This window comes from Crocodylus siamensis, chromosome 1, assembly GCF_052110815.1.
Source record: "Crocodylus siamensis isolate JL-2025a chromosome 1, ASM5211081v1, whole genome shotgun sequence".
Taxonomy (NCBI): Eukaryota; Metazoa; Chordata; order Crocodylia; family Crocodylidae; genus Crocodylus; species Crocodylus siamensis.
In genome coordinates, this window is record NC_143395.1 from 383,818,294 (window position 1) to 383,842,615 (window position 24,322).

The following is a 24,322-nucleotide window of genomic DNA, read 5'->3' on the forward strand; positions in this document are numbered from 1 at the left end:
AACTCCAGGTAAGTTTTTGTACCAAGAGAAGAAACTCAGGAGAATTCTCTCAGGTCTTTTGGACTTCTTTGCAACCACAATATTTTACCATTTTGGAGACCAGGTTTTTATGTTTTGCAAATCCAAACAAACTGTCCTAAGTGTTGACATATAACTCTATATATTTTAGCTGCTTTATTTATAACTGTCAAGTTAATGGTATTAATGGAAAGATATTTAGTAGAAATAAAAATCATTTTTATACATTTTAAAACTTTTTAGTAATTTTTAGTAGAATTAGTTATATTTTACTTACTTTTAATTAAATACTGAATTTCCTTTAATCCTATCCAAAATTTAGTTTCTATTACATGATCCATTAGAAGTTTTTGTTAATGTGTACATATGAAAACATGGATTATGAGGACATGGAAATTACAATTAATTAAGGAAATAAAAATCACTGTGATGGTATTCTATTTTGTGTTGTGTTCATGTGCTTATTTTGCCCATTCATAAAACACCATCATTTTTAATATACGTGAGGTAAGAGGTTCCACTATACTAATTCTTTCTTCTAAGTATAAAAATATTTCTGTAGGTTCCCAGTTGATAAATTGAAATGCATAGTCTAATACAGCACAACATTCTGCATAAATATCCAGCAACCCCCAGAAAATTTTCCCTAAAATTCGTTTTTATGTTGAACCACACATACTAGTCTTAAAGAATGGATTTTCCTTTAAATCAAGAAATGAGTTGATACAACTGTTTGTTTAATAAAATTAGGCTGTTTTGTTTTCAAACAGAGTTTTAAATATCTGTTGGTAAAACATGGCATAGAGGAGGGCACCAGCTACCAAGAACAGCATCCTCTCACTCTTGAAAGCTCCACATCGCATGAGGTGTTTTAGTCAAAGGGCAAATACATTATTCAGAATTAAAACTGCTTCCCATAATTATTGTATCAAAACTTTTTTCAATATTTTTTTCAGTGTTTGCTATTTTTTTGTCTTGTATGTTTAATCTTTTATTCATTTCTCATTTTGAAATTAGTCTACAAAGTAAGCAAGTTTCATGATCAATACCTGCCTACCATTATCTCATCCCCTCCTTCTCATTACCAGTTTAAATTTTAAAAAAAGCTGAGCCTCAGTCAAATCACTGCTTCTCCTCAGCTGAATGTTGAAATAGCCCCCTCTCCTCCCCCCCAAAAATGGAGAGAACAGCTGGAATATCTTAGTCCTCTTTAAGATATATTTAAGATATTTAAATATCTTAGTTTTCTGTAAAATACATTTAAACAATAAAGCATTCTCTACACGCTAGGTCTGGTACAATATGAATGACAAATTTGCTGAAATCCTTTCCTTAAAGCTTCTATAGCTTCTAAGCTTCTATAGTTAACTATTGCAATATATAGTGTAAGATATATTCCTAATTTAGAAAAGAAATATTACACCTCCCACAATCCTAGATGATTATTTTTTTCATGTGAAGTGATTCAGGTAGCTTGAAAAGTAAAAGAAAAGATATTCTGCATATGCTTCAAAAGTATTTAAAAACCAAATTTGGATTTATTATTATTGTTGTTATTATTATTAATAATAAAAATTACTACCTTATCATAAATCTGTCATTACAACAGCATATTGTTCTTTTATGAAAACTGTAATTTGTATTTCCTATTTAAAGTTTCTTGAAAATAGTGAAACTTGAGAAATCTACAGTTATAATTCTTCAAATAGCAATCATGTCAAAGTTCACACAACTAATTCAGTGTTGTTTTTAACTCAGATTCAGCAAAGTGGTTAAGCATATGATCACTTGTTTCAATGGAACTAGACTATGATTAAACTTAGATATACTTTGCTGGATTACAATTTTATGGAAAATCAGATTAAGAAAATATTGTGTTTCCTCAAAGTCAACTAAAGGTTGAGAAAAGTTAAAAACAAAATAATTTAATTGATACATAACGTATTATTGTTTCTGTTGTTGCATTAAAATAGGGTTTAAAGATTTAAAGCCAGATCCAGTTAGTGAACTGGGAGATTAAATGGGTAGTACATAGAATTTTAGCCCCCCAAATCACAAAAAATTAATCCAGAATATACATGATCTACAAGTATTTACATTCTGAACTGCAAAGATCCCTAAGTGTATAATTTTAAGCACCCAGGAAAGCACTCCAGTCTGAATAGCTAGGCACTTGTGTCACACCAAGCTTCTTGAGGATGTAAATATGGTCCCTGACAGACATTCACATTAAGATGTGATGGGATCTAACCTGTGAGCCCAACAATAACACCTCCTCTGGTATGGCAGGATGCTTACACCTTACTTGCTTAATTATGAGCCTGACCTTCCCTGCACCAGCCAGATGAAACTGAGATAACTATAATCAACTGATTGGCACTTGGGTCCCTTGTCCCTGGCCCCAGCCCACAATCAGCTGATTGTCAAAACCCCAGTGTGGGGGAGGGAGGGCATAGGGACTCCAAGAACAAACTGCTGCAGATGCATCCCAGGGTCCCTGTGCATTGGGGATGTCTAAAAACCTCTGTGGGCATATCTATAGGTGCTAGTAATGCACAGCAATAAACACTGGTGCATGTTGTGCCAGAGTTTATTGCTCCTGGGCATAGTGCTTACACATCCACACAGGACTGCCGCACATTGAGCTGGGTTGGAGCAGCCTTGTGTGACAGGGGGCCATGCCCTGCCAAGCCTAACACTGGCTTGCCCACATGTCTAGGGAAGTCCGCCTAGTCCCACCTGTCATGCCTTTGCTATTACATAAAATTTGATGTTAATTAAAGTGGGAGGCTACCCTTTCTAATCCCTCATGCCAAGGGCAAAATACATGGCTCTGACCTCCCCTTTACAGTGTTCCATGCCTCACAGATGGCTTCCAAACAGTTGGCACTCACTTAGCCCTCTCCAGGGCCAGACTCTGTCCCTTGCTAGGCCTCCTACACATGCCCCATAATTGGGTCTCACTCATGCTGCCCCTTTTACTGGGTCACACTCATTCTTGTTCACCATGGGCCATATGTACTCTGCCTTACTTTGTATGGCCCTTCAGGTCCTCTTGGCTCTACTCCATACAGCCCTTCAGCCTTCCTGTCTCTCACACTTGGTCCTTCTGACCCCTTGCAGATTATCAGATCACCTAATTTAGGCCCTACTCTATGACAAGGAATCAGGCCTACTGCCCCCCACACACTGGACTGTTTTAAACCCCTGTCTTTCACTGGCCTTGGGCATCTCAAACTCAGTCTATGGCCCACTCAGACTTCAGGTGTATGTTGACATGCCTGGACCTCTTTCTCAGCCTCCCACTAGGCCTTGCTTTTATCCAGGTCTCCTGCTACATCTCACTTTTATTCAGGCCAATTGCCACTGGCCTTCGGCCTCAGGCTATCCTGGACCCCATGTTGCTACCCATATGCCCCACGCTCTTAGGCTGTGGGTCTTGGGCCCTTCTAGCCCCTGTGCTGTTCCCCTAGCCTGTTGCTTTTCTGTTAGGGTGTGCTCCCTTAGCCTTTCCCCTTCATGGGGTACCCACAAGGCAGCAGGGGATGAGGCCCCATCCTTGACTTTCACTGGGGAGGCAGAGATGTGGCATTTCCTGGAGACCACAGGCAGCCCCACCACACCATTCAACCCCAGCAGGGTGTAGTTTCAGTTCTTACCAAGGACCAAGTGCAGGAATACCTATCCTGGTCTTTCTCCTCCCTCTCTGAGTCTCTTGATGTTCTTCCTGGGCTGCTCACTCCTGTGCACTTTGTTCCAGCCTCCACCTTATAACATAACCCTCACTCACTGGCCCCAACTCTCTCTCAGACCCCTTACAGGACACCTCCCATCAGGTGGCTGAGCTTCAGCCTCTGTCATTCATAGATTTCAAAGAAATTAGGGCTGGAAGGGACCTCCGAAGATCAAGTCCAGCCCCTTGCCCCAGGGGCAGGAAGTCAGCTGGGGTCATTGGATCCCAGCAAGATAAACATCCAAATTTCTCTTGAAGGCGTTCAAAATAGGTGCTTGAACCACCTCCGATGGTAGGCTATTCCAGACCTTGGGGGCTCAGACAGTGAAGAAATTCTTCTTTATGTCCAGCCTGAAATGGTCTTGAAGGAGTTTATAACCGTTCAAACTTGTCATCCTTTGGGGTGCTCTGGTGAACAATCATTCTCCCAGATCCTGGTGAACACCCCGATAAACTTATAGGTGACGACTCTCTCAAGCTTCTCCACATCCTTTTTGAATTGAGGAGCCGAAAACTGGATGTAGTACTCCAGCTGCGGCCTCACCAAGGCCGAGTACAAGGAGTGAATGATGTCCCAGGATCTGCTTGAGAAGCCAGGGTTTTGCTTGCTTTACTAGCTGCAGCATCACACTGAAGGCTCATGTTCATCTTGTGTCTTCTCTAGGCCCTTGAATACCCAGCTTCTGTCAATAGGCCATCCTAGCCTCTCCCTTGGGCCTCTTTGTACACAGCTCCTTACTATAAGCTGGCCTCTCCACAGCCCCAGGCTTCCAGCCACCTTGTAAAGGCTCTGGAACCCACCTGGGTTCCTAGGAGTGTCCTTCTACACCATAGTTCCTACCCTAACTTCCATGATGTTCTGGGAGCAGACCCCTTTGGCTGGGCTATATTACCCCATTGGCTTCTCAGCTGCAACTGCCAGCCCTGCTCCCTGGCCCTGGTCTTATATTCAGACTTGCAAGCCCTCCTCCAATCAGGTGGCCTCCATGTGGCCACCTGATTAAGGGTCTTGAGCAGGCTGCAGACAGCCTACAGGTGAAAGCAAAGACAAAGTGGTGGACACCAAAGTTGCCCTGCCACACCCTGACTGGGAGGAAGCACAGGGGTCATCTTGCCAGCTGAGGGCTGCTCTAACCCAGCTAAACATACTGTGGAGGTGCTGGCTGGGGCACAAAGGTGCAAGCAGGCAGTCCATGCACTGAAGCACCCTTGTGTCCCAGCCAGTCCCATCAGCATCTACATATGCATTGCTATAGAGTAAAAAACTCCACCATAGGTTAGTACTTGTGGTTACAAGTACTAACCTAGGATGGAGCTAATTAGTTTATTCCATCTTAACACTGTACATGTAGATGCTGAGACATTTACTGCAGAGCTAATTAGGGAACTCTATAGTAGATGGCTCATGTAGATGTACCCAGTGTTGCCTGGCTGGGCAGCACATGGAGTTTAGACAGATCCTGGATAATGGGGAGCTCAATGATTTAATCCTGGTTGTTCCCATGTGTTTTTTCTTCTGGAGTGGCCATTTTTGCTCTCAGAGAAAAATCTTGAGCATCTGTATATTCTTGTTTCTGATTTCCCAGAAAAAGGATGCCTGTACATGGCCTGTGTTTGAACCTGAAAGTATATCTGCATGGCATACTTCAGTTCCTGCACTCAGGGTTTTTCCTCATCCTTAGGCTTGGGACTCTGGGATCCCCTGCAGTGGGACCTATAAAACCATGTGTGATGCTCAGCTGGGCAGCATACAGGGGTTTAACAGCACAGGTGTTCAATTTAAGCTTGATGTTCAATTTAAAGCTCAATACAAATGAACCACAAAGTTATTTCACATTGTAAGTGGAATAACTTTGTGACTTGTTTACTCTTTTATCATCCCTTAAATAGACTTGCACATGTGGCTGGGTTACTATTCACAGTGCAATTAACCTGTTAATCATGCCTTAAATGTAACGTGTCAGGGGCCTATGTGACAGACAGATACCTATGTTCTATCTAAAACTTCAGTCCAGGAGTAGGGTCTGAACACACCAAATGGATACCTATAGCACTGAGTTCAGTAAAAAAAAACACACCACCACCATAGTCATTTCCATTCAAAACAATTGATAGGGGAGCTATATTAATTCTATTTTTCAAAAAGCCCAAGCCTGAACTGATTCATTATTTGCAGGTTAGTCTGACCTGCAGAGATTGAACCAATTTGCAAGTGGATAGACATTCACTTTTGATTCAGGAAATACAGGCACATGCCTGCAGTGGCTCAAGCTAGAAGCTGGGAGGGGGGAGGGGCACTAGAGCAGGCCCTCCCTGCCTTTCCAAAGTGCTAAGCTGAGAGGGGGGTACGGCCAGGGCCTGGCAGGATGCTATGTTTAGAGAGAGGTTTAAACCTCCACCTTGCCCTACACAGTCCCCAGCTGCGGTGTGCCTGGACGAGGACAGGAAAGCAGCTCTCACTAGGCGTTTTCCCCCCACTATCCCTACTAGCTGCTCAAGGGATGGGAGTGTTGCCAAAACCTAGGCCCCAACTCGCACTCTAGGGCAAGGGGCTGGGGGGGAGGGAGGGAAGACTGCTTGTGTGGAGATCATGCAAACAAACTGTGAATCTGTCATGTGATAATCTTCCAGTTGTAGGTATGTTGCATATCAAATCTTATTTCTATGATCAAGAGCCTAGATATTATTGAATGTTACTTGTTAATACACTTTACACTGCTACTACTGATTATAAAATGGGCAGACAACTATACTCTGATAATAATATTCAGAGGCAGTAGGCAGGGTTCTGTCATCCCACTTAAAAAAACCCACAACACCATATATATTAAATTGTTAAAAAGCAGTATAAATTAAGATAAAATAAAACTCCATTGGTTTTGAAGAAAAGGAAATAGAACATAAGAAACAGATGGAAAACATTACCAGCATGTTGTCTATCACTTTGATCAATAAAAAATGCCTGCTTTACAGATCATTCATTTTGGGTTGATGAATGGTACATCCAAAAGAAGCTCAATAGGAAAAAGAAAGACTTTTTTCTTGGCTAACCCATGGTTGTAAAACTGTGATCAGTAGAACACAATTCTTCTGTAGAAATTTGATTAGAAGAGGAAGGAAAGCATAACAAAATCCAAAATCTTATCTTTGGAGTAACAAAATATAGCATATATAATGTGGCCTGCTTATCATGACATTGAAGGAAGTTGATAAAAGTAGAGAACAATACAAACAGAAGTATTGAAAACAGAAGAGATGCTCTAAATTGAACTATACTGTACTTATTGGAAGAAAGTTGGGAGAGACAGGAAAAAGTACATCTTAAACACAAGGAATTTGACAAATCTTACAATGGTATTAAACAATTATATGAAAAGCCTCAGACAATATATTTAATGCCAACAGTGAATTAACCAACAGGAAATGGTTATTTATTTTAATGTATATAAGATATCTTAGTATGAATTAATAAAAATTATTATGAGAGAAAAGGTGATAAGAAATAGCCAACATGGATTTGTCAGGATGAAACTGTCAAATAAATCTAATTTTCTTTGCTGACAGGTTAACTGGCTATGTGGATAAGGGGAAAACAATAGATGTGATATATCTTGACTTTAGTAAGTCTTTTGACACTGTCCCATGTAACATTATTGGTGCCGTATAGGATAGGACTGTGGGATCTGATGGCCCTGTGGGACTGGAGAAAATCATCAAGGGATCCATCAGCAACAGGCTAACAGAAGGCAGCCTTCTGAATGCCAGCCAACATGGCTTTGTTGCTAGAAGGTCTTGCCTGAACAACCTTGTTTCCTTCTATGATCAGGTGATGCATTGCCTGGACAAGAGAGGCAAGGATGATTTCATATATCTGGATTTCAAGAAAGTCTTTGACATGATGTCCTCATGGTTAAGCTGTGGAACTCCAGCCTTGACCATCTCACAGTCTAATGGCTAGGGACCTGGCTTGGGGACAGACCCTAAAAATACTAGTTGATGGGAGCAAATCAAGGTGACCAATGGAGTCCCTCAAGGCTCCGTACTCAGGCCAATGCTCTTCAACATCTTCATTAATGATCTGGATTTGGGCATCAGATGTTGACTGAAAAGGTTCACAGATGACACTAAACTATAGGAGAAGGCGGTCACATTGGAAGACAGGCTGGGGATACAGGCCGACCTGGACATGCTCACAAGGTGGGTGGACCAAAACCTGATGCCATTCAATGTAGAGAAGCGCAGGGTGCACCACCTTGGGAGAAAAAAACAGCATGATACTTATAGGCTCAGCAGTAGTGCAAGCACCTACTTTGGACTCATTCAAAATGCATCTGGATGTTTATCTTGCTGGGATCATTTGACCCCAGCAGACTTCCTGCCTATGGCAGGGGGGCTGGACTCAATGATCTTGGGAGGTTCCTCCTAGCTCCCAATGTCTATGAAGTCTATGAATACATTGATACACCTTGCAGATGACACCAAACTGGCAGGGGTTCCAAGCACTTTATAGGATAGGATCAAAATTCAAGTGATCTTCCAAATGTACATTTTTAAGAGGAATGTGTCTTGTGCTCTCTCTGTGCAAGAAAAAAAATATTGCACATGGTGGAGCAAATGAAATAAAGAACCATATTTTAAGAGTCATGAAGATAATATTATATATCAGCTTCTCACTACCACTAACATGAGAATGCAAAGCTAGGTTAGTGCTTCTCTGACAGCACAAAAATGTTACCAAGTCAACTGGGTTGGATTGCTGTAGAAGGTTTTACGAAATAATATTCTTCTTTCAAATGATCTTGTTTCCAAAAAAATCAAGAAAATTCTTTCAAAGCACCCAAGCACAAAATTATTATGCAAGGTAGTTATGTCAGCTGAAGGATAAAAGGCATGGTAGAACAAGGCAATGGGTAGTAGTAACAACAACAATGCAACAAAGATAAAACCCTGAAGACAAATTATTTCCAGGTAACAAAGATATGTTTAACATATGGTGGTAACATAAATGACAAAGATATGTTTTAAGGCATTCATGACATAGCTGGAGGACAGAACTAGCAGTGAGGCGCGAGCCTGGCTAAAGGGGGCAGCAAGGAGGCTACCGTAACAGGCAGAGCTGATGAACTTAGACTGGTGGGGCAATGGACCATCCCACAGGAGTGGCGGGGGGAGAAGGTTTGCAGCCTCCCCACTACCAGCCTGCTGCAAACCCCGTCCTCCCCACTCCCAGCCAGCATCCAACCCCACCCTGGTCCAAGCCCCACCCCCCTCACTCCTATGGGATGCTCCACCGCTCCACCAGTTTGAGTTCACCAGCCGGGCCTGTACCATAACAGCCCAAAAGCATCCCAGAAAGAACTATCTTGATGTGGCCTCGTTTGGGTTCCATGAGCAACCATGATGCTCCCTGGTGACCACATAACCTTTGCCCTGCTCCAGCTCTAGGGCACCTTCCCTTTCTCTCCCTTTCCCCTTCCTGTCATACCTTGATATATTTGTTTGATTGAAAGAGAGGCTGCCTAAGGGTCCTAGAGTGAGCCCAAGGTAATCTGATCACCAGCAGGTCCACCCAGACCCTGCTGGTCTGGGTCCTAACCTGGGTGGGTCCTCTTGTACCCCAGTACACCTATAACCTTAAGGGCTATTCACAACCTTCAACCTTCCCTACAGTCATGCCCATGCCCTGCAGGTGTTACTGTACAAGTACGCCCTTGTTGGGACCTCAGCCTTCTCAGCCTCTGCCTCTTTTCTCTAGCTGGGCCTTCTAGCCCAGGCCCACTGTGCTGGGCCTGGATTTTGGGCTCCAGCTATGCTCTCAATTACTTTAGTTCTGGACCTCCTGGCCCTGTCTCTGCCCTGTCTTGGGCAATGAACTTGTTTTGGCTCTGTCTGGTCTCTCTGGCCCTGTCTCTGCCCTGCTTTGGGTGCTGATCCTCCTTTGACTCTGTATGCATTCCCTGGCCCTGTCTCCACCCTGCTTAGGATTCTGAGTTTATTTTGGCTCTGTCTGGGCCCCCTGGCCCTTTCTTCACCCTTGGGCAGTGAGCTTGCTTTGGCTCTGTTTTGGCTCCCTGGCCCTGTCTGGCTTCCATCCATGCTAGGCTTCCACTTTTTGCTTGGCAACAACCTGCTTTAGGCTTCAGCCTGCTCTGTGTTTTGTGCCCTTAACCCTAGCAGGACTGAAAACTTTCTTACATCCTTGGGCACAGTTGGGACCACCACCGACCAGATAGTCCCATCCCAAACTGTCAATGTAAACTGTAATGAAAGAATACGCCCACTGAATATAACACAAACTAAACCCACTCCAGGCCCAATCACCAACAATAACTTCTGGTCAGAGCATAAAGGTTTCTCCTTCCTCTTCCCCTGAGTTGCATCTCTCTGTGAGTCATCAGTGTTTTACTAGCAGTCCTTAGGGCATCTCAAAAATCAGGCAGACATCACCCTGCGGTTTTCCTGACCAGGAACTCTTCTGCCTGTGGCTTGTGAGGTCAGATTGCCTGACCTGGCTCAGGCCTTAGGCTTCTACGCTGTCCAAGTCCTGCCTCTTCCAGTCAGGTAGTGCTCCGGCCATGCAAGGGTTCATCATTAGGGCCTGAAAGCTGATTGCCATGGCAGTTTATGTCTGCTGCTCTAGCAGCCGCTTGATGCCCAAGCCAGGCTTTGCCCTACTGCAGATCAGCTAGCTCTGCAATAGGCAGTCAGAGACATTCACCCTTAGCTTCCTATTGCAGCTGTCCCTTAGCTGTCCCTTGCAGCCAAGTCACCACAGCAGAATTCTCCTGACTGGCTGCAGGTGTACCCCTTCCCTCTAATGGGCAGCTCCCTGCCTAGGCAGCAGTGTTGTGTTAGTGTCTTTCCTCTTGTGGCTAGCCCCTGCTCAGCTGTCTGGGCTCCATCTGTTGCCACTTCTCCTTTAAAGAAAGAGAAGGCCCAGGTACCCAGGCTCCCTTTTGCACCCAGTGCCAAGAACAACCTTCCTCCAAATATACTGCTTACCAATTCGTGGCAGGAGAGAAGAATGAGGAAGAGTAGGCTGGGGTTGTACTGATGAGAAGGGGCAGGGATGAAAAGTCCAGACTTGTAACACTAATAGCTAACCTAAACTTCCCTTGCTGCAACTTGTGACCATTGTTCCTTGTTCTGTTATCTGCTACCACTAAGAACAGTCTAGCTTCATCTTTTTGGAACCACCCTTCAGGTAGTTGAAGGCTATTATTATGTCCCCTTTCACTTCTCTTCTCCAGACTAAATAATCCCAGTTCCCTCAGCCTCTTATCAGAAGTCACGTGTCCCAGCCCTTGAACCATTTTTCTTGCTGAAGTCTCTCCACTTTGTCTGCACCCTTTCTGTAGTGGGGGGCCCAAAACTGGACACAGTACTCCAGATGTGGCCTCAGCAGTGCTGAATACAGGAGAATAATCACTTCCCTTGATCTGCTGGTAACCATCCTACTAATGCAGCCCAGTATGCTGTTAGCCCTCTTCACAAGAAGGGCACACTAGGTGCAATTAGGACAAAGCAATAATCTCTGGAGCACTTTGAGTTAGAATGAACTGCTCCCAGGTGCAGCACCTACACATGCACCTGGAACAGCAGCCATTTGAGCCAGGGCAAAGCAGGCCCATGCTGGCAGGAGACATAGTGGCTCAGCCCCAGGCTCTGGGTGGCAGATTTGGATGGCAGAGGGGCTGGTAGGAGCTGGGGGTCTGGCCGCAGCTGGCTGGGCTGACCGAGCACAATTTACACCTGTGGTCATCATGCACATATATTTCATCACAGTTATTTACTCTGCTGTAGTGATAGTACTGTCTCTGATGGTACTATTTTATGGAGGATTTAATTAGTTTACAGCACATAAAGCTAATTAATCTACTCCATTTTAAAGCACATGTGTAGATGAACCCATTGCTGACTCAATTTCAGCTTATTGTCCACTTTAACTCCCAGGTCCTTTTCTGCAGAGATGCTGTTTAGCCAGTCAGTCCTCAGCCTGTACTAGCGCATGGGACTGTTCCATCCTAAGTGCAGAACTTTGAACTTGTCCTTATTGAACTTAATGATATTTCTTTAGGTCCAGTCCTTTAATGTGTCTAGTTCTCTCTTAATCCTAGCCCTACCCTCTAGCATAGTCAGCTTGGTGTCATCTGCAAACTTGCTGAGAGTGTACTGCATCCCATTTTCTAGATCATTGATGTAGATGTTGAACAAAACCAGTCCCAGGATTGACCCCACATAATCCCATGTGAGTCTCTACAAGTCTGGTCAGAGAAAATGCAGGTGGCATAACTGGTTGGAAGATGCTGCTTCCCCACTTGCCCAAAGAGTAGAAGAGCTAGGCTATGGGCTTTCCTCACCCAAAAGGGATTTGAACTTGCACTTCCACTTCACATTAAATATCATGCAAGGCTAACAGCACCCTTGATCACACCTGTTGAATATGTCTCAGTAGGCATCCAAGATGGGAAGGTATGAGTAGCTGGAAGAGAACAAACTAGAAGGATCTGGCTCTGGTTCTGTGACATAGATACTGCTCTGAAAAGGAGGTTGCCCTGTATTCTATCCCATTATTTTCCATGTTATCCATTTAGGTGAAGTGTAGAAAAATAAGATTTGGTCCTACATGTCCTTGTGATTCCCACCTGAAAAACACCAAGTGTCCCCAGGTAGCAGAAAAGGAAGTGAATTATAGAATAAAAACTGACAGCACATCTTGAAGAACTATTATAATATATATATTATATATATAATATTATAATACCCGTTTCTTTTTTCTGAGTTATTTATATTGGTATTCCACTCTTGGGAATTCACAAGGAAGAACTACAAGTATGGGATGTAGGTGTCTGGAGTCTTCTTAAACAAAGATTGTGGCTAGTGACAGGAATTACATATAAATCAGTTTAAGTGATCAGAAACCAATTTAAACCCATGTGGCAGAGCACAGGTTGTTCCTGCCACTTTAAGAGGTTTCAGACAGATTGAGTGGGGCCTGGGACAGGGCCAAGGGTCACTTGGTAGGACCTGTGGCCCAAGGGGTGTAAGGCCCAGTGAGGGGACAGAGTAGAGGCACCACAGAGGGGCATATGGCCAAGGTACTGCTAGCCAGAGGCAGAGTGTGGCCCAGCAATGGGGTCGGGGTGGGGTGTGGGGCAGTGGAAGTGATTTTGGATACCATCTGCAAGGCATGGGACGTGGTGTAGGGATGGTTCAGAGCTGTGTATTATGTCCTTGGCTTTGGTGCAATAAATGTGCAGGCTCCCACCTATGAACAACTTTTTAGTTCCAACAAAGGCATGGCAGATGAGTCAGGTGCCCTAGACGTGTGGGTGGGCCAACAATTGGACTAGCCTTTAGACGGCCCCCTGTCACAACCTGTAACAGAACAGAAGTTCAGCGCATATAAGATGTTTTAAAAATGTTTAAAACCAGTTTTATATAAACCTGGTTGGATGTAGTATTACGTTTAACTGATTTAGGTCAAGCTGGTTTATGGAACTTTTGTCCCAGATCCCTTCCTGATTCAAGTTAACTTACAGTCCCCCTGCATCCCGGGATTCTGTGCTGTCTGTTCTAGCAGAGCAGTGTCTGTTCCACTCCTCTGTTCTCTAGCTGGAACAATATCACTGCTCGGGCTGGCAGAGAAGGCGGAGGGGGGGGGGGATCCTAGCACCAGACCCCAGACAGAGTCTGCCTGGTAGGGTAGAGCAGGGAAGTCCTTTGAGGCTTTTCCTATCTCTCTGATTGAGTGGGGCAGGGGAGGTGGTGGGGGGGCATGACCAGGTCTCAGTCCAGCTGGCTGAATATGATGGGAATGGGTTTAAACCTCCACCCTGGCCTGCATGGACCATAGGTGGGGTCTGCCTGGCAGGGGCAGTGGGGAAGCCCTCAGAGGCTTTCCTGTCCTTCCTGCTCAAGCAGAGACAGGGGGCCATGGTCAGGTCCAGCCTGGGCTGGCTGCCTAAGTATGACAGGATAGGGAGGGTCAGTCCCCATCCCTGACCCATACCAGCCCCAGCCCCAGCCCCAGCCCCAGCCAGGTCAGCCGATGGGGCATTGGGGGTAGTCCTCAGAGGCATCTCCCTCCTTCCCACTCAAGCAGATGTGGCCAGGCCCCAGTATGACTCAGATGCCTGATTATGATACATGACCCACCTGGGAGTGATTTAACCTTGGTTTTTCTCAGATTATTTTTCTCCTGGAGTAACCATTTTTTGCTCTGGAAGAAAAATCCTGAGCATTCTGTACACTTGTGGTTTCTCCTGGGAAAGCATGACTCTCCCAGGATAAACAAAATGTCTGTACATGGCCACTGATTTACTACAGATTACCAAGAGAAGGACCCTTTTCAGAGAAGCTACAGAAGCTGCTTGAGTTCTGGTGGAATGGGCTATAAATCTTAATGTTAGGTCTAATTTAGATAATTGTAACATAACTTAAGATAAATATGTATCAGTTCAGACAAAGTCTGGGTCAATATTCCCTGACTTTATACCCAGTTTTTACAAGCTACAAAGAGCAAGGTGACATCGCTAAAAATATAATCCTAATTAGATAAAAGGACATGATGCAAAGTTTAGCTTTTTTTCCTTGTTGGAATGTGCTTTGGCAAAGCAAAGAGGTAGGTATATTACTTGATTAAAATAGATATCCAACATTACTTTTGGCAAAAATCTTCAGACAAACAGCATTACCCTTCTCTTATGAAGTAAAGTGTATGGAAGTCCTGCCATGAGGACTTGTATTTCTGTTACCTTTATATCTCTTACTGTACTGCTGCTAGAGAGATGGCCTTGATAAATAATTGGAAAAGGGAACATATACCAGGAGTGTAGAATTTGGACTATCAATTCTGTCAGCACTTGGTTAAGATCTCTAGAAAGGAGAAGTTCTCCAAGGCCTCTCTGGGATCTAGTTATTGAATACAGGAATATTGTATAAATCTGAATAGAAGTATGATTAGCTGATTTTGTTGCCTAGCAGCTATCACTGAAATCATAGACCAGTGGTTCTCAACCTTTTTAGACTCAAAGAACCCCTAGGTAGACTTGAGGCACCCCTTGGAAAAGGCCAGCTCTTAGTTTTCACTCTTTTATGGCTAGAGAAAAATAATAGAGCAGTTTTCTGTTGCAAAGAACTCAGAAAGACTACAATTATGTATTTCTATTTGAAATCTCTGGTTTTATCTTGTGGATCATGCTTGCTTATGTAATAGTGTTAATATTGTATGTCACCCCATGACATCTTTAAAAGGATCTCAGCACATCCTGGTTCTGAATTACTGTCATAGACAGTTCTGAACTTCTTAGTGACAAGAAGAATTTCAGAGTAGTAGTACATGAGCTCTAGTCACAGGTATTGATATTCTTGGGCCCAGATAATGAATCACTTCTATTAATGTAAATATATAGATTCTTGATGTCTGAAAAGCAAATCTTCTCAAGTACTGTCAACCTGCTAGCATCATGTAGTTAAGTACAAAAATGATGGATTGGGATACAGAAATTGGATCTATTTTTCTTTCTTGGAAATTATATCTGATCAAAGCAGTTGGCAGGTCAGAGGTCAGGTTGACAAATTGATCAAGTCTGAATACCAAAACTAGCACTGGCCATTCTGGTATCAGCATGCTTAGGTTCCCTGAATTCTGACTGAACTTCCAGTTCATTATCTTTAATGGGAAGTATGTATACGTTATCCCTAGAATCCAGGGAATTCAAAACATATTCAGTAGTTATCACAGACTTGTAACTCTTCTGGAACAGAAGAAGTCCATGAACGTTATCACTACTTTTAAAAATATTTTCTTGAGGATGGTGTTTTTTACTGATAATTTATGATAATTTGCAAACTGCCTGTGTAACAGGGAACCCTAGCCCTGTTACTAGAAGACAGGTGAGCCCCTTTAAGGCCAGAACTTTCTAGGCACAGTGTGCCGGTTAAGGTGGGGGGTAAAAGCTGAGCCTGGCCAGCTAGTCAGGTGACCAGAAGGGGGCAGGCCAGGACTATAAAAACCCTGGGCTGAGTGGAAGTAGGGGCCAGCAGCCAAAGGGGAAGGAGTGTGTCCCAGAGCTCCATGGAGAGGCTTGGTGAGTGGTCCAAAGGCTGGAGGAGGGGAACTATAGAGGACCCCTGAGAGATGGCAGCAACTATAGAAGAAGGACTGTAGCTGACGGTGGGAAGCCGAAGCACAAATCCCTGCATAAATGTAAGCCAGCATGCTGGCTTCTTTAATCACATTTCCTCTTGGTGGCGGTTGTTGCCCATGGACAGGACTGTTCATATTTTTTTTTGTTATTGAATAACACTAGTGGTTTGGGTGAGGCTGTTGGGGAAGAAGGAGGTCTTATTGGGACCCCACTACAGTGTGGGGACTCAGTGCCAGTGTGGGTGTAGGATTTGGGGTGCACTGGCCCTGGCACCAGAGAAGGCACAGTATTTGGGGTACATAGTCCCTGGCACCAGTGTGGGCACAGGATTTTAGGGTGTACAGACCCCGGCACCAGAGGACACAATTCTAAAAGGCTAGGGTGGTCTGGTGTACCTGAGGTGCAATTTTGGGGGTTTTTTGGATGGGGACAGTGTGAATTCAAGGACATTCCCCAGCCTTGAACTTGTGACCCCTGTAGCCGGGCCTCTAGGCTAGGCTCCAGATTGGAGCAGAAAGGAGGGTCACAAGCCTCAAGACAAGGGAAAAAAGGCTAGTGCCTTCATGTCAAACCCTGTTTGGTGGGTTTAGACAGGCAGGCCTAGCTGGAAAAAAAGACAGGGGTCAAGGTCTGTGGAGGCAGAAGACCCCAACAATAGGCAGTCTTCCACTTCCAAGAACATCAGTATAATAATTTCCATCAAGACGTGGCGAACAAGTAGAGAGTGGGACACAAGAACCTTAAAGGGGACTTCAAGGGCACCCCACCTAAGGCACGGATAACAGGGAAGATGGCGCTGGGGAGGGCAGCCTGTTACAGCCTGAAAAGACTGTTTGCCATAACATTTTTTTAAAACATAGGTCCCTGGCAGACCTGACACTTAAGACATGATTAACGTTAAATAGTAATCTGGACACATGTTTAGGTGTGGCTGATTTCCATGGCACTGTAAATTGAACACGTGGTAGGGTACCTGTCAGGTAGTTTGATGCTGGCTGCATGACAGAGCTTGGTTGACAGCTCCCTCATGTTGGCAGGCTGACAGTTATGTGATGAAGTCCTGCCTGAGGCTGCACCTTGCTGTTTTCAGGATGACAGTTGGTCATCCTGCTTGCATGGCATGATGCAAGCAGATGTACCCTATTTGCATGGAAGGATGCATAATTTTGGCACTGGGTATCAGATCCCAATTGATGCATTATCACTTACCTATGAAGAATGATCCCCAAGATCTCACCTAAGATCCCAGTCAAGTTGGAAGTTGGGTGACCACAGACAGTTTGAACTCATTTGGGTGCCCAGGCTAGTAGGAGATTCTGGCCGGGTCCCAGGGCTGAAAATCGACAGTCAACTGATTGTTGGTCTCAGCTCAGGGAGCACACCAAAGCCAGTTGGAGACTCCAGAGCAGTCCCAAGGTTGAGACCAACAGTCAGCTGCACCCCCATATAACAGGTAAGCGATGGGGGACGGGGCATTGCTGAGACTAGGGGGTCAGTGGGCACAACCGCTGAAGGCCTCAAATGCCTCTACACGAATGCTCGAAGTATGGGGAAGAAGCAGGAGGAACTCGCCCTCCTCCTAGCTGTCACCAGCCCTGACATAGTAGGGATCACAGAAACGTGGTGGGACTCATCGCATGACTGGGCGGTGAGTGTCAAGGGATATAGGCTATACAGGAAGGACAGGATAGGAAGGAAAGGTGGAGGAGTAGCACTCTACATCAAGGAGGAATATACTTCCTCGTTAATTAGCATGGGGGTAGAGGGGGGGCACTCTGAGGTGCTCTGGGTTAGAGTAAAAGGCAGTCCAGGGGAGAGAGACTTAACGGTGGGAGTCTACTATAGACCTCCCAACCAGGGAGAAGAGCTCGACCTGGAATTCTTAGGTCAGCTTACAGAGGCAGTGAGGGCTAAGGATGTGGTCATCATGGGGGACCTGAACTTCCCAGACATCTGCTGGGAGGAGCAGTCAGCCAAGTCTGATCGCTCACGTCGGTTCTTAGCCAGACTGCAGGACCTCCATCTAACCCAGGAGGTGCACAGTCCCACCAGGGGAGACGCCTTGTTGGACCTAGTGCTGGCCACGGGTGATGACCTGGTGAGGGGGCTGCGGGTGATGGGCCACCTGGGAGACAGTGATCATCGCTTGCTGGAATTCACCATCCAGCGTAAGGTGGCAAAGGGCTGCAGCAAGGCAACAGCCCTAGACTTTAGGAGGGCTGACTTCAACAAGCTAAGGAGGATAGTTGGGGAAGCGCTGAGGACCCAGAGGGGAAGGGAATCAGATGTCGAAGGTGAGTGGTTGCTCCTTAAGGAGACGATCCTCCATGCCCAAAGGGAGGTAATCCCAACAAGGGTCAAAGGGAGCAGGAGGGCACATAAACCCCCATGGCTCACTAAGAGCATCCGGGAATGTCTCCTTGCTAAAAGGGAGGCATATACCCAATGGAGAGATGGGGTCATCGCCAAGAAGGACTATGTTATAGTCGCCCGAGGATGTAGGGGGGCAGTCAGGAGGGCCAAGGCAGAGTTGGAGATAGGACTAGCTTCCCGGATTAAGGACAATAAGAAGTCCTTCTTCAAATACATAGGGGGTAAAAAGAGGGTCCCGGGTAATGTGGGGCCCCTGCAGGACACGATGGGCAACTTAGTCATCACGCCAGATGACAAAGCTAACATATTTAATGATTTCTTTGCCTCTGTCTTCCTAAGTAGGGACCAGTTCAGCCACCTCCCTGCTGGGCCCCCCTCGGGCCCCGAGAGAGACACGCCTGGGCCAAGAGTTAGCGAGGAGTTAGTTAGGGTACTTCTGGAGAGGCTGGACGTGTTCAAGTCCGCTGGTCCGGACGATCTTCACCCTAGGGTTCTACAGGAACTGGCTGAGGTCATTGCGGGACCCCTGGCACGGCTCTATGAGCACTCGTGGTGCTCTGGCGAGGTGCCGGAGGACTGGAAGAGGGCCAATGTGGTCCCTATCTTCAAAAAGGGAAAAAAAGAGGACCCGGGAAATTACAGGCCAGTTAGTCTGACCTCAATCCCGGGTAAGCTCTTTGAAAAAATTATCCTGGCACACATCCAGGAGGGCCTTGCGGGGGAATGCATGCTCAGGGGCAACCAACATGGGTTTATCAGTGGCAGGTCTTGTCAGACCAACCTGGTGGCCTTTTACGATCAGGTCACCAAATCATTAGACGCAGGGGTTGCTGTGGATGTAGTCTTTTTGGACTTCCGGAAGGCTTTCGACACTGTCTCTCACCCTGTCCTCATCAAAAAGCTGGGAGACTGTGGTGTCGATGCCCACACGGTCAAATGGGTCGCCAACTGGTTGGAGGGCCGCACCCAGAGGGTGGTAGTGGATGGGTTCTTCTCGACCTGGAAGGACGTGGGCAGTGGGGTTCCGCAGGGCTCGGTCCTCGGGCCTGCACTGTTCAACATCTTCATCAGTGACTTGGATGAGGGGGTAGAAAGCACCCTGTTCAAGTTTGCTGATGATACTAAGATGTGGGGGGATGTGGGTGCACTAGAAGGGTGCAATAGGCTACAAGCTGACCTTGACAGGTTGCAACGGTGGGCGGATGAGAATAGGATGGGGTTTAACACTGATAAGTGCAAGGTGTTGCACATGGGGAGGAAGAACCGGCACCACACTTACAGGTTGGGGAACTCCCCTCTTGCCAGCACGGAGACGGAAAAGGATCTTGGAGTCGTCATTGACTCCACGATGAACATGGGCCGGCAGTGTGGGGAGGCAGTCAAGAAGGCCAATCGTACCCTGTCATGCATCCACAGATGCATCTCGAGCAGGTCCAGGGAGGTGATCCTCCCCCTCTATGCGGCACTGGTCAGGCCGCAGCTGGAGTACTGCGTCCAGTTCTGGGCGCCACACTTCAAGAGGGACGTGGACAATATGGAAAGAGTTCAGAGGAGGGCCACTCGTATCATCAGGGGTCAGCAGGGCAGGCCTTATGAGGATAGGCTACGGGACCTGAACCTGTTTAGCCTCCACAAGAGAAGGCTAAGGGGGGACCTTGTGGCCTGCTACAAACTGGTCAGGGGGGATCAGCAGGTATTGGGGGAGTCCCTGTTCCCCTGTGCGCTGCCAGGAGTGACCAGGAATAACGGTCACAAACTGGCGGAGGGTAAGTTTAGATTAGATATTAGGAGGCGCTACTTCACAGTCAGGGTGGCTAGGGCCTGGAACCAGCTTCCAGGGGAAGTGGTGCAGGCTCCTAGCCTGGGGATTTTTAAAAGGAAGTTAGATGAGCACCTTGCCGGGGTCATCTGACCCCGGTGCTCTTTCCTGCTAAGGCAGGGGGTCGGACTAGATGATCTACCTAGGTCCCTTCCGACTCTAGCTACTATGAAACTATGAAACTATGAAACTATATTGGAGAATATTGAATGTTCAAATCCCAACCTCTCTTTGGCCTTAGATGATTGAGATAGTTCTTGATAGATCATAGAACTCGAAAAACTACGTATGCAAGGAAGAGAGTAAATCATATACTAATCAATAAGCCCTTAGATGGGAACCATATAGACACAGACTCTGGATGAAGTCTCCAAAGGACTAGGCTGGTCAAAGGAATCCAAATTTAAATTATGGGGTGCCCACACAGTAAAAGTGGAATGCATAAGAACTTAACTTAAAAATATTTTTTTTATCTGATCTTTAAAGAGTTCTGATTTTCAATAATTATTGTTTAATAAATCAAAAGAATAAAAAAAAATTAAATCAACACTTTAAAAAAAAGACCACAGCAGAGTTTTGTGGGGCATATAATTGAGTACTCACCAAAATCTAAAGAACTCAGTCCTTATACTTTCCCTGGTTCAGAGCACTTTGAAAAAATATTGTTTGCCTTAGTTTTGCTGGTTGCTTAAGGCATTAGTTTAGAAGTTGCTATTCACAATTACATTCCATTTAAATTTGCTGTATCCCATTTCCAGCAATAACTAATTCTAACAAAAGTGAAATTTAAGGGAAAATTATATTATAGCTCAGTGAAATTCAATATAGTGTATATTATCTTCTCCAACCATTTACACTATTACAGTTTCTAATTTTAACTAGTATTACTATTTACTGTAAAGAATATGAAAAAAAGAACTGAAAGGAGATAAGATAGTTTACACTATTTTGTTTAAAGCTGCTGATGATAATGAGAGAAAAACAAACAACCCAAAGTCTGGGTTTCCTGTCATAACATGAAAGAAACAAATTCTTTATGTATTCATGAAGTTAATATTTAATTGGTGAGTTGGAAACAAGATTTTAAACACACACTGTGCAGCAGATGGACAACACAAGTAAGGTTGCAACAATGGACAATTAGCATGCATATAACCCTTTCCATCTTAAAAGCTCTTTACAAATATTCATTAACACAATCACAAAATGTTAAAAAAATAGTTTAGACTTACCCACATTTAATCTGCCTGTGACTTCTCCATTAGAATTGCGAGCATTCACAGTCACATTATGAGTAGACTGGAGAAGCAGGGATGAGTCCTATAGTATAGTGAAAGATTTATAGATTAAGCAGAACAAATTACATTTTCAACCCTTTTTTTAAGATTTATTTTAATCAGAGGAGCCTTTGCAGTTACAAAACCAGTCAAATTATAGACTTATGATGAAAGGATTAATTTGGCCCCATGTTTCTGAATAAATTTTGTATTTAGTTGTCACGTAGCTGACAGATATAGAAAAAAGTACTAATTATTTGTACTGGTCAGCATTTTTTAGTTGCACATATGGATTAAAATTAAAATTCAAGATTTTAAATTCTAGATGGCCTATGAATATATGCTAGATAAGAAAGACACAAGGGCATCATTGGAGCTTCTGTACTGAGTCATAGTTAAGTCATAAGATCATAGGAAATTAGGGCTGGAAGGAACATTATGAGGTTATCTAGTCCACACCCCAGATCAAGGCAGAATCATCCCTAACTAAACCGGCCCAGCCAAGCATCTGTCTAAACAGTTCTTGAAAACTTCCAAGGATGAACAGTCCACCATTTCTCTAAGTAGCCTGTTCCAATGCTTGGGCACCCTCACAGTGAGAAAGTTCCTTCTGATCTCCAACCTAAATTTCCCCTGCTGCAGCTTGAGACCATTGCTTCTAGTCCTATCACCTACAGCTACAGAGAAAAGCCCATATCCATCCTCTCTGTAATCATCCTTCAGGTATTTGAAGACTGTTGTTAATCCATCCTCCCTCCCCCACTTGTTCTTCTTTTCTCTAGACTGAATAACCCTAGTTCTTTCAGTCTTTCTTTGTAAGCCTTGATTCCCAGGACCCTACCCATTTTTGTTGCTCTATGCCATATTCTTTTCAAACTGTCTATATCCTTCTTGAAGAGTGGGGCTCAAAACACAACACAATCACTTTGCAAGTGCCATTTCTGTTAATACACTCTAGTACGCTGTTGGCATTTTTTGCAACGAGAGCACAATGTTGGCTCATCTTTAGCTTATGGTCCACAGTAACCCCTAAGTCCTTCTTTGCAGCACTGCAGCCTAGCCAGTTATTCCCCAGTCTGTATTTGTGTATACAATTATTCTGTCCTAAGTGCAGGACTTTGCACTTGTCCATGTTGGATCTCATTTGATTGATTGCAGGCCACTTATCCAAAATGACCTGGATAGAATGGACCCTAGTCCTACTCTCCAAAGTCCACCTAACTCAGCGTCATCCACAAATGTTGTAAGTATAAACTCAAACCCATCTTCCAAATCATTAAAAATATGATAAAATTAAAGGGACTAAAAAATACCAGACCCGGGATAGACCCCTGGGGAACCCCACTTAATACTTCTTCCCAACTAGAAATTGAGCCATTGTTGACTACTCACTGAGTACGATGATCCAACCAGTTATGCATCCACTTAACAGTATGTTTGCTGAGTCTGGATTTTCTTAGCTTGTTAATGAGAAATCACTAGCAGTGTCAAAAAACTTGCTATTGTCAAGGTGTATCAAATCTACCTATGCACAGAGCCTGACACCTTATCATAGAAAGAAACTTATATAGGCTTATAATAGACTCCAGAAAAGATGCACAGTGTATATATACTTAGTAGAGTTATAGGAGGAGAAGCTGCTACGAGATTGGAGGAAGAAAGCCTGTTAAAGTAAGAAAGTCAGATGCTATGCTGGCTATGAATAGTCCAGTTTCCAACAGACAAACTTAAAAAAAGGAATTATAACAAATAAATAAATGTAAGATAGTGTATTCTGAAATGGTACTCAAGAGATGAATCCATAGGCCAGTAATCTTTTAAAGAGATAAAAAAAACACTTTAAAAACATAAAGAATTATAATTTTATTATCTGCTGAGTCAGATCCTTTTTATGCCCTTAATTTATGCCAGTTACTGATGACCACAATAGGCCCTTCAACTGTTAGACCTGTATTAGTCACTGTCATACCACTCTTTTTTTCAGCCATGTTCCCTCAATTGAAAACCTGAAGGTGCATGGTAGAGAAACTCCAAAGAGAAGTCAACACTTTCACTCTAAGCCTCATTCATCTAAGAGGACCGTGAGTAAAACTGTCCTAGGCAGCCATCCTGATGGTCTACTTAAAATTCTCATGTGATAAGAGATACAATATTAGTATGAGAACCAAAAATGCCATTTGCCATGTGCTTGGGAGAACCACACTACAGACTATTCTTTACCAATGAGCTGATAAAGATAGGTATTCATATCAAGCTGATAAGACAATTCAGCCATTCTGTTCTTGATCTCCTTCGGGAGTGCTTTATTTTTTTTAGAGGTTCTTTTGATTGATAGTAACACTCATGGAGAATAATATTACTGTATAAACTGAAATGGCATATCTAGCCCTGAAGAAGATTTTGTTTTGTTCAGTTTGTAGATAACAAGAGGTGGTTCATAACAAATTCATGTCTAAATAATTTAAGATCTGTTCAAAACCCCTTTCTTCTACCAAATTAACTTATGTGTTAATAAAAACCCTTCATTCCACTTCTAGATACACAAGCAGTTTCAGTCATCTGCTATTTTTAACCCAATCTGCTTGAGAAATATATCCTGTCTCCTTGCTCAAGTATGTGTTTTCCCCTATGATCTGAACTCAAAGCAAAAGAAAAACAACTACTTCTGTGATGACTGTAGGTGTTGTAGGGCTTGCTGCCACTGCCCTGAGCTCATTTTCCTACAGAAGGTGACGGGGTAGACCTCAGCTTCAGATCACCCGGTCTGCCAGGAAGTTGGACCTATGTTTCTTGCCTGCCACGATTTTGATGATATTATATTGCTAGGAGCCAATGCCCAAGGTGATCCTGCCCGGTCTCAATCCCTGTTTTCTTCTGTGGGGCTCCAAACCTCCCTTTTACCCCACCCTAGCCTCTCCAGATGGCACTCACAGTTCGCTGCAGCCAGATC

At 44.3% G+C, this 24,322-nt stretch overlaps 1 protein-coding gene across 5 annotated transcripts in view; it reads right to left on the reverse strand.

Moving 5' to 3' along the window:
* The window catches only part of SGCG (sarcoglycan gamma), a 289,481-nt gene that overhangs the window by 117,310 nt on the left and 147,849 nt on the right, over positions 1–24,322 (reverse strand). For all 5 annotated transcript variants that reach the window (XM_090028939.1, XM_090028908.1, XM_090028918.1 and 2 more), the window contains one exon: positions 21,328–21,415. In XM_090028939.1, coding sequence (XP_089885065.1) covers positions 21,328–21,415 — 88 coding nt within the window. The remainder of the gene's footprint in view (positions 1–21,327; positions 21,416–24,322) is intronic.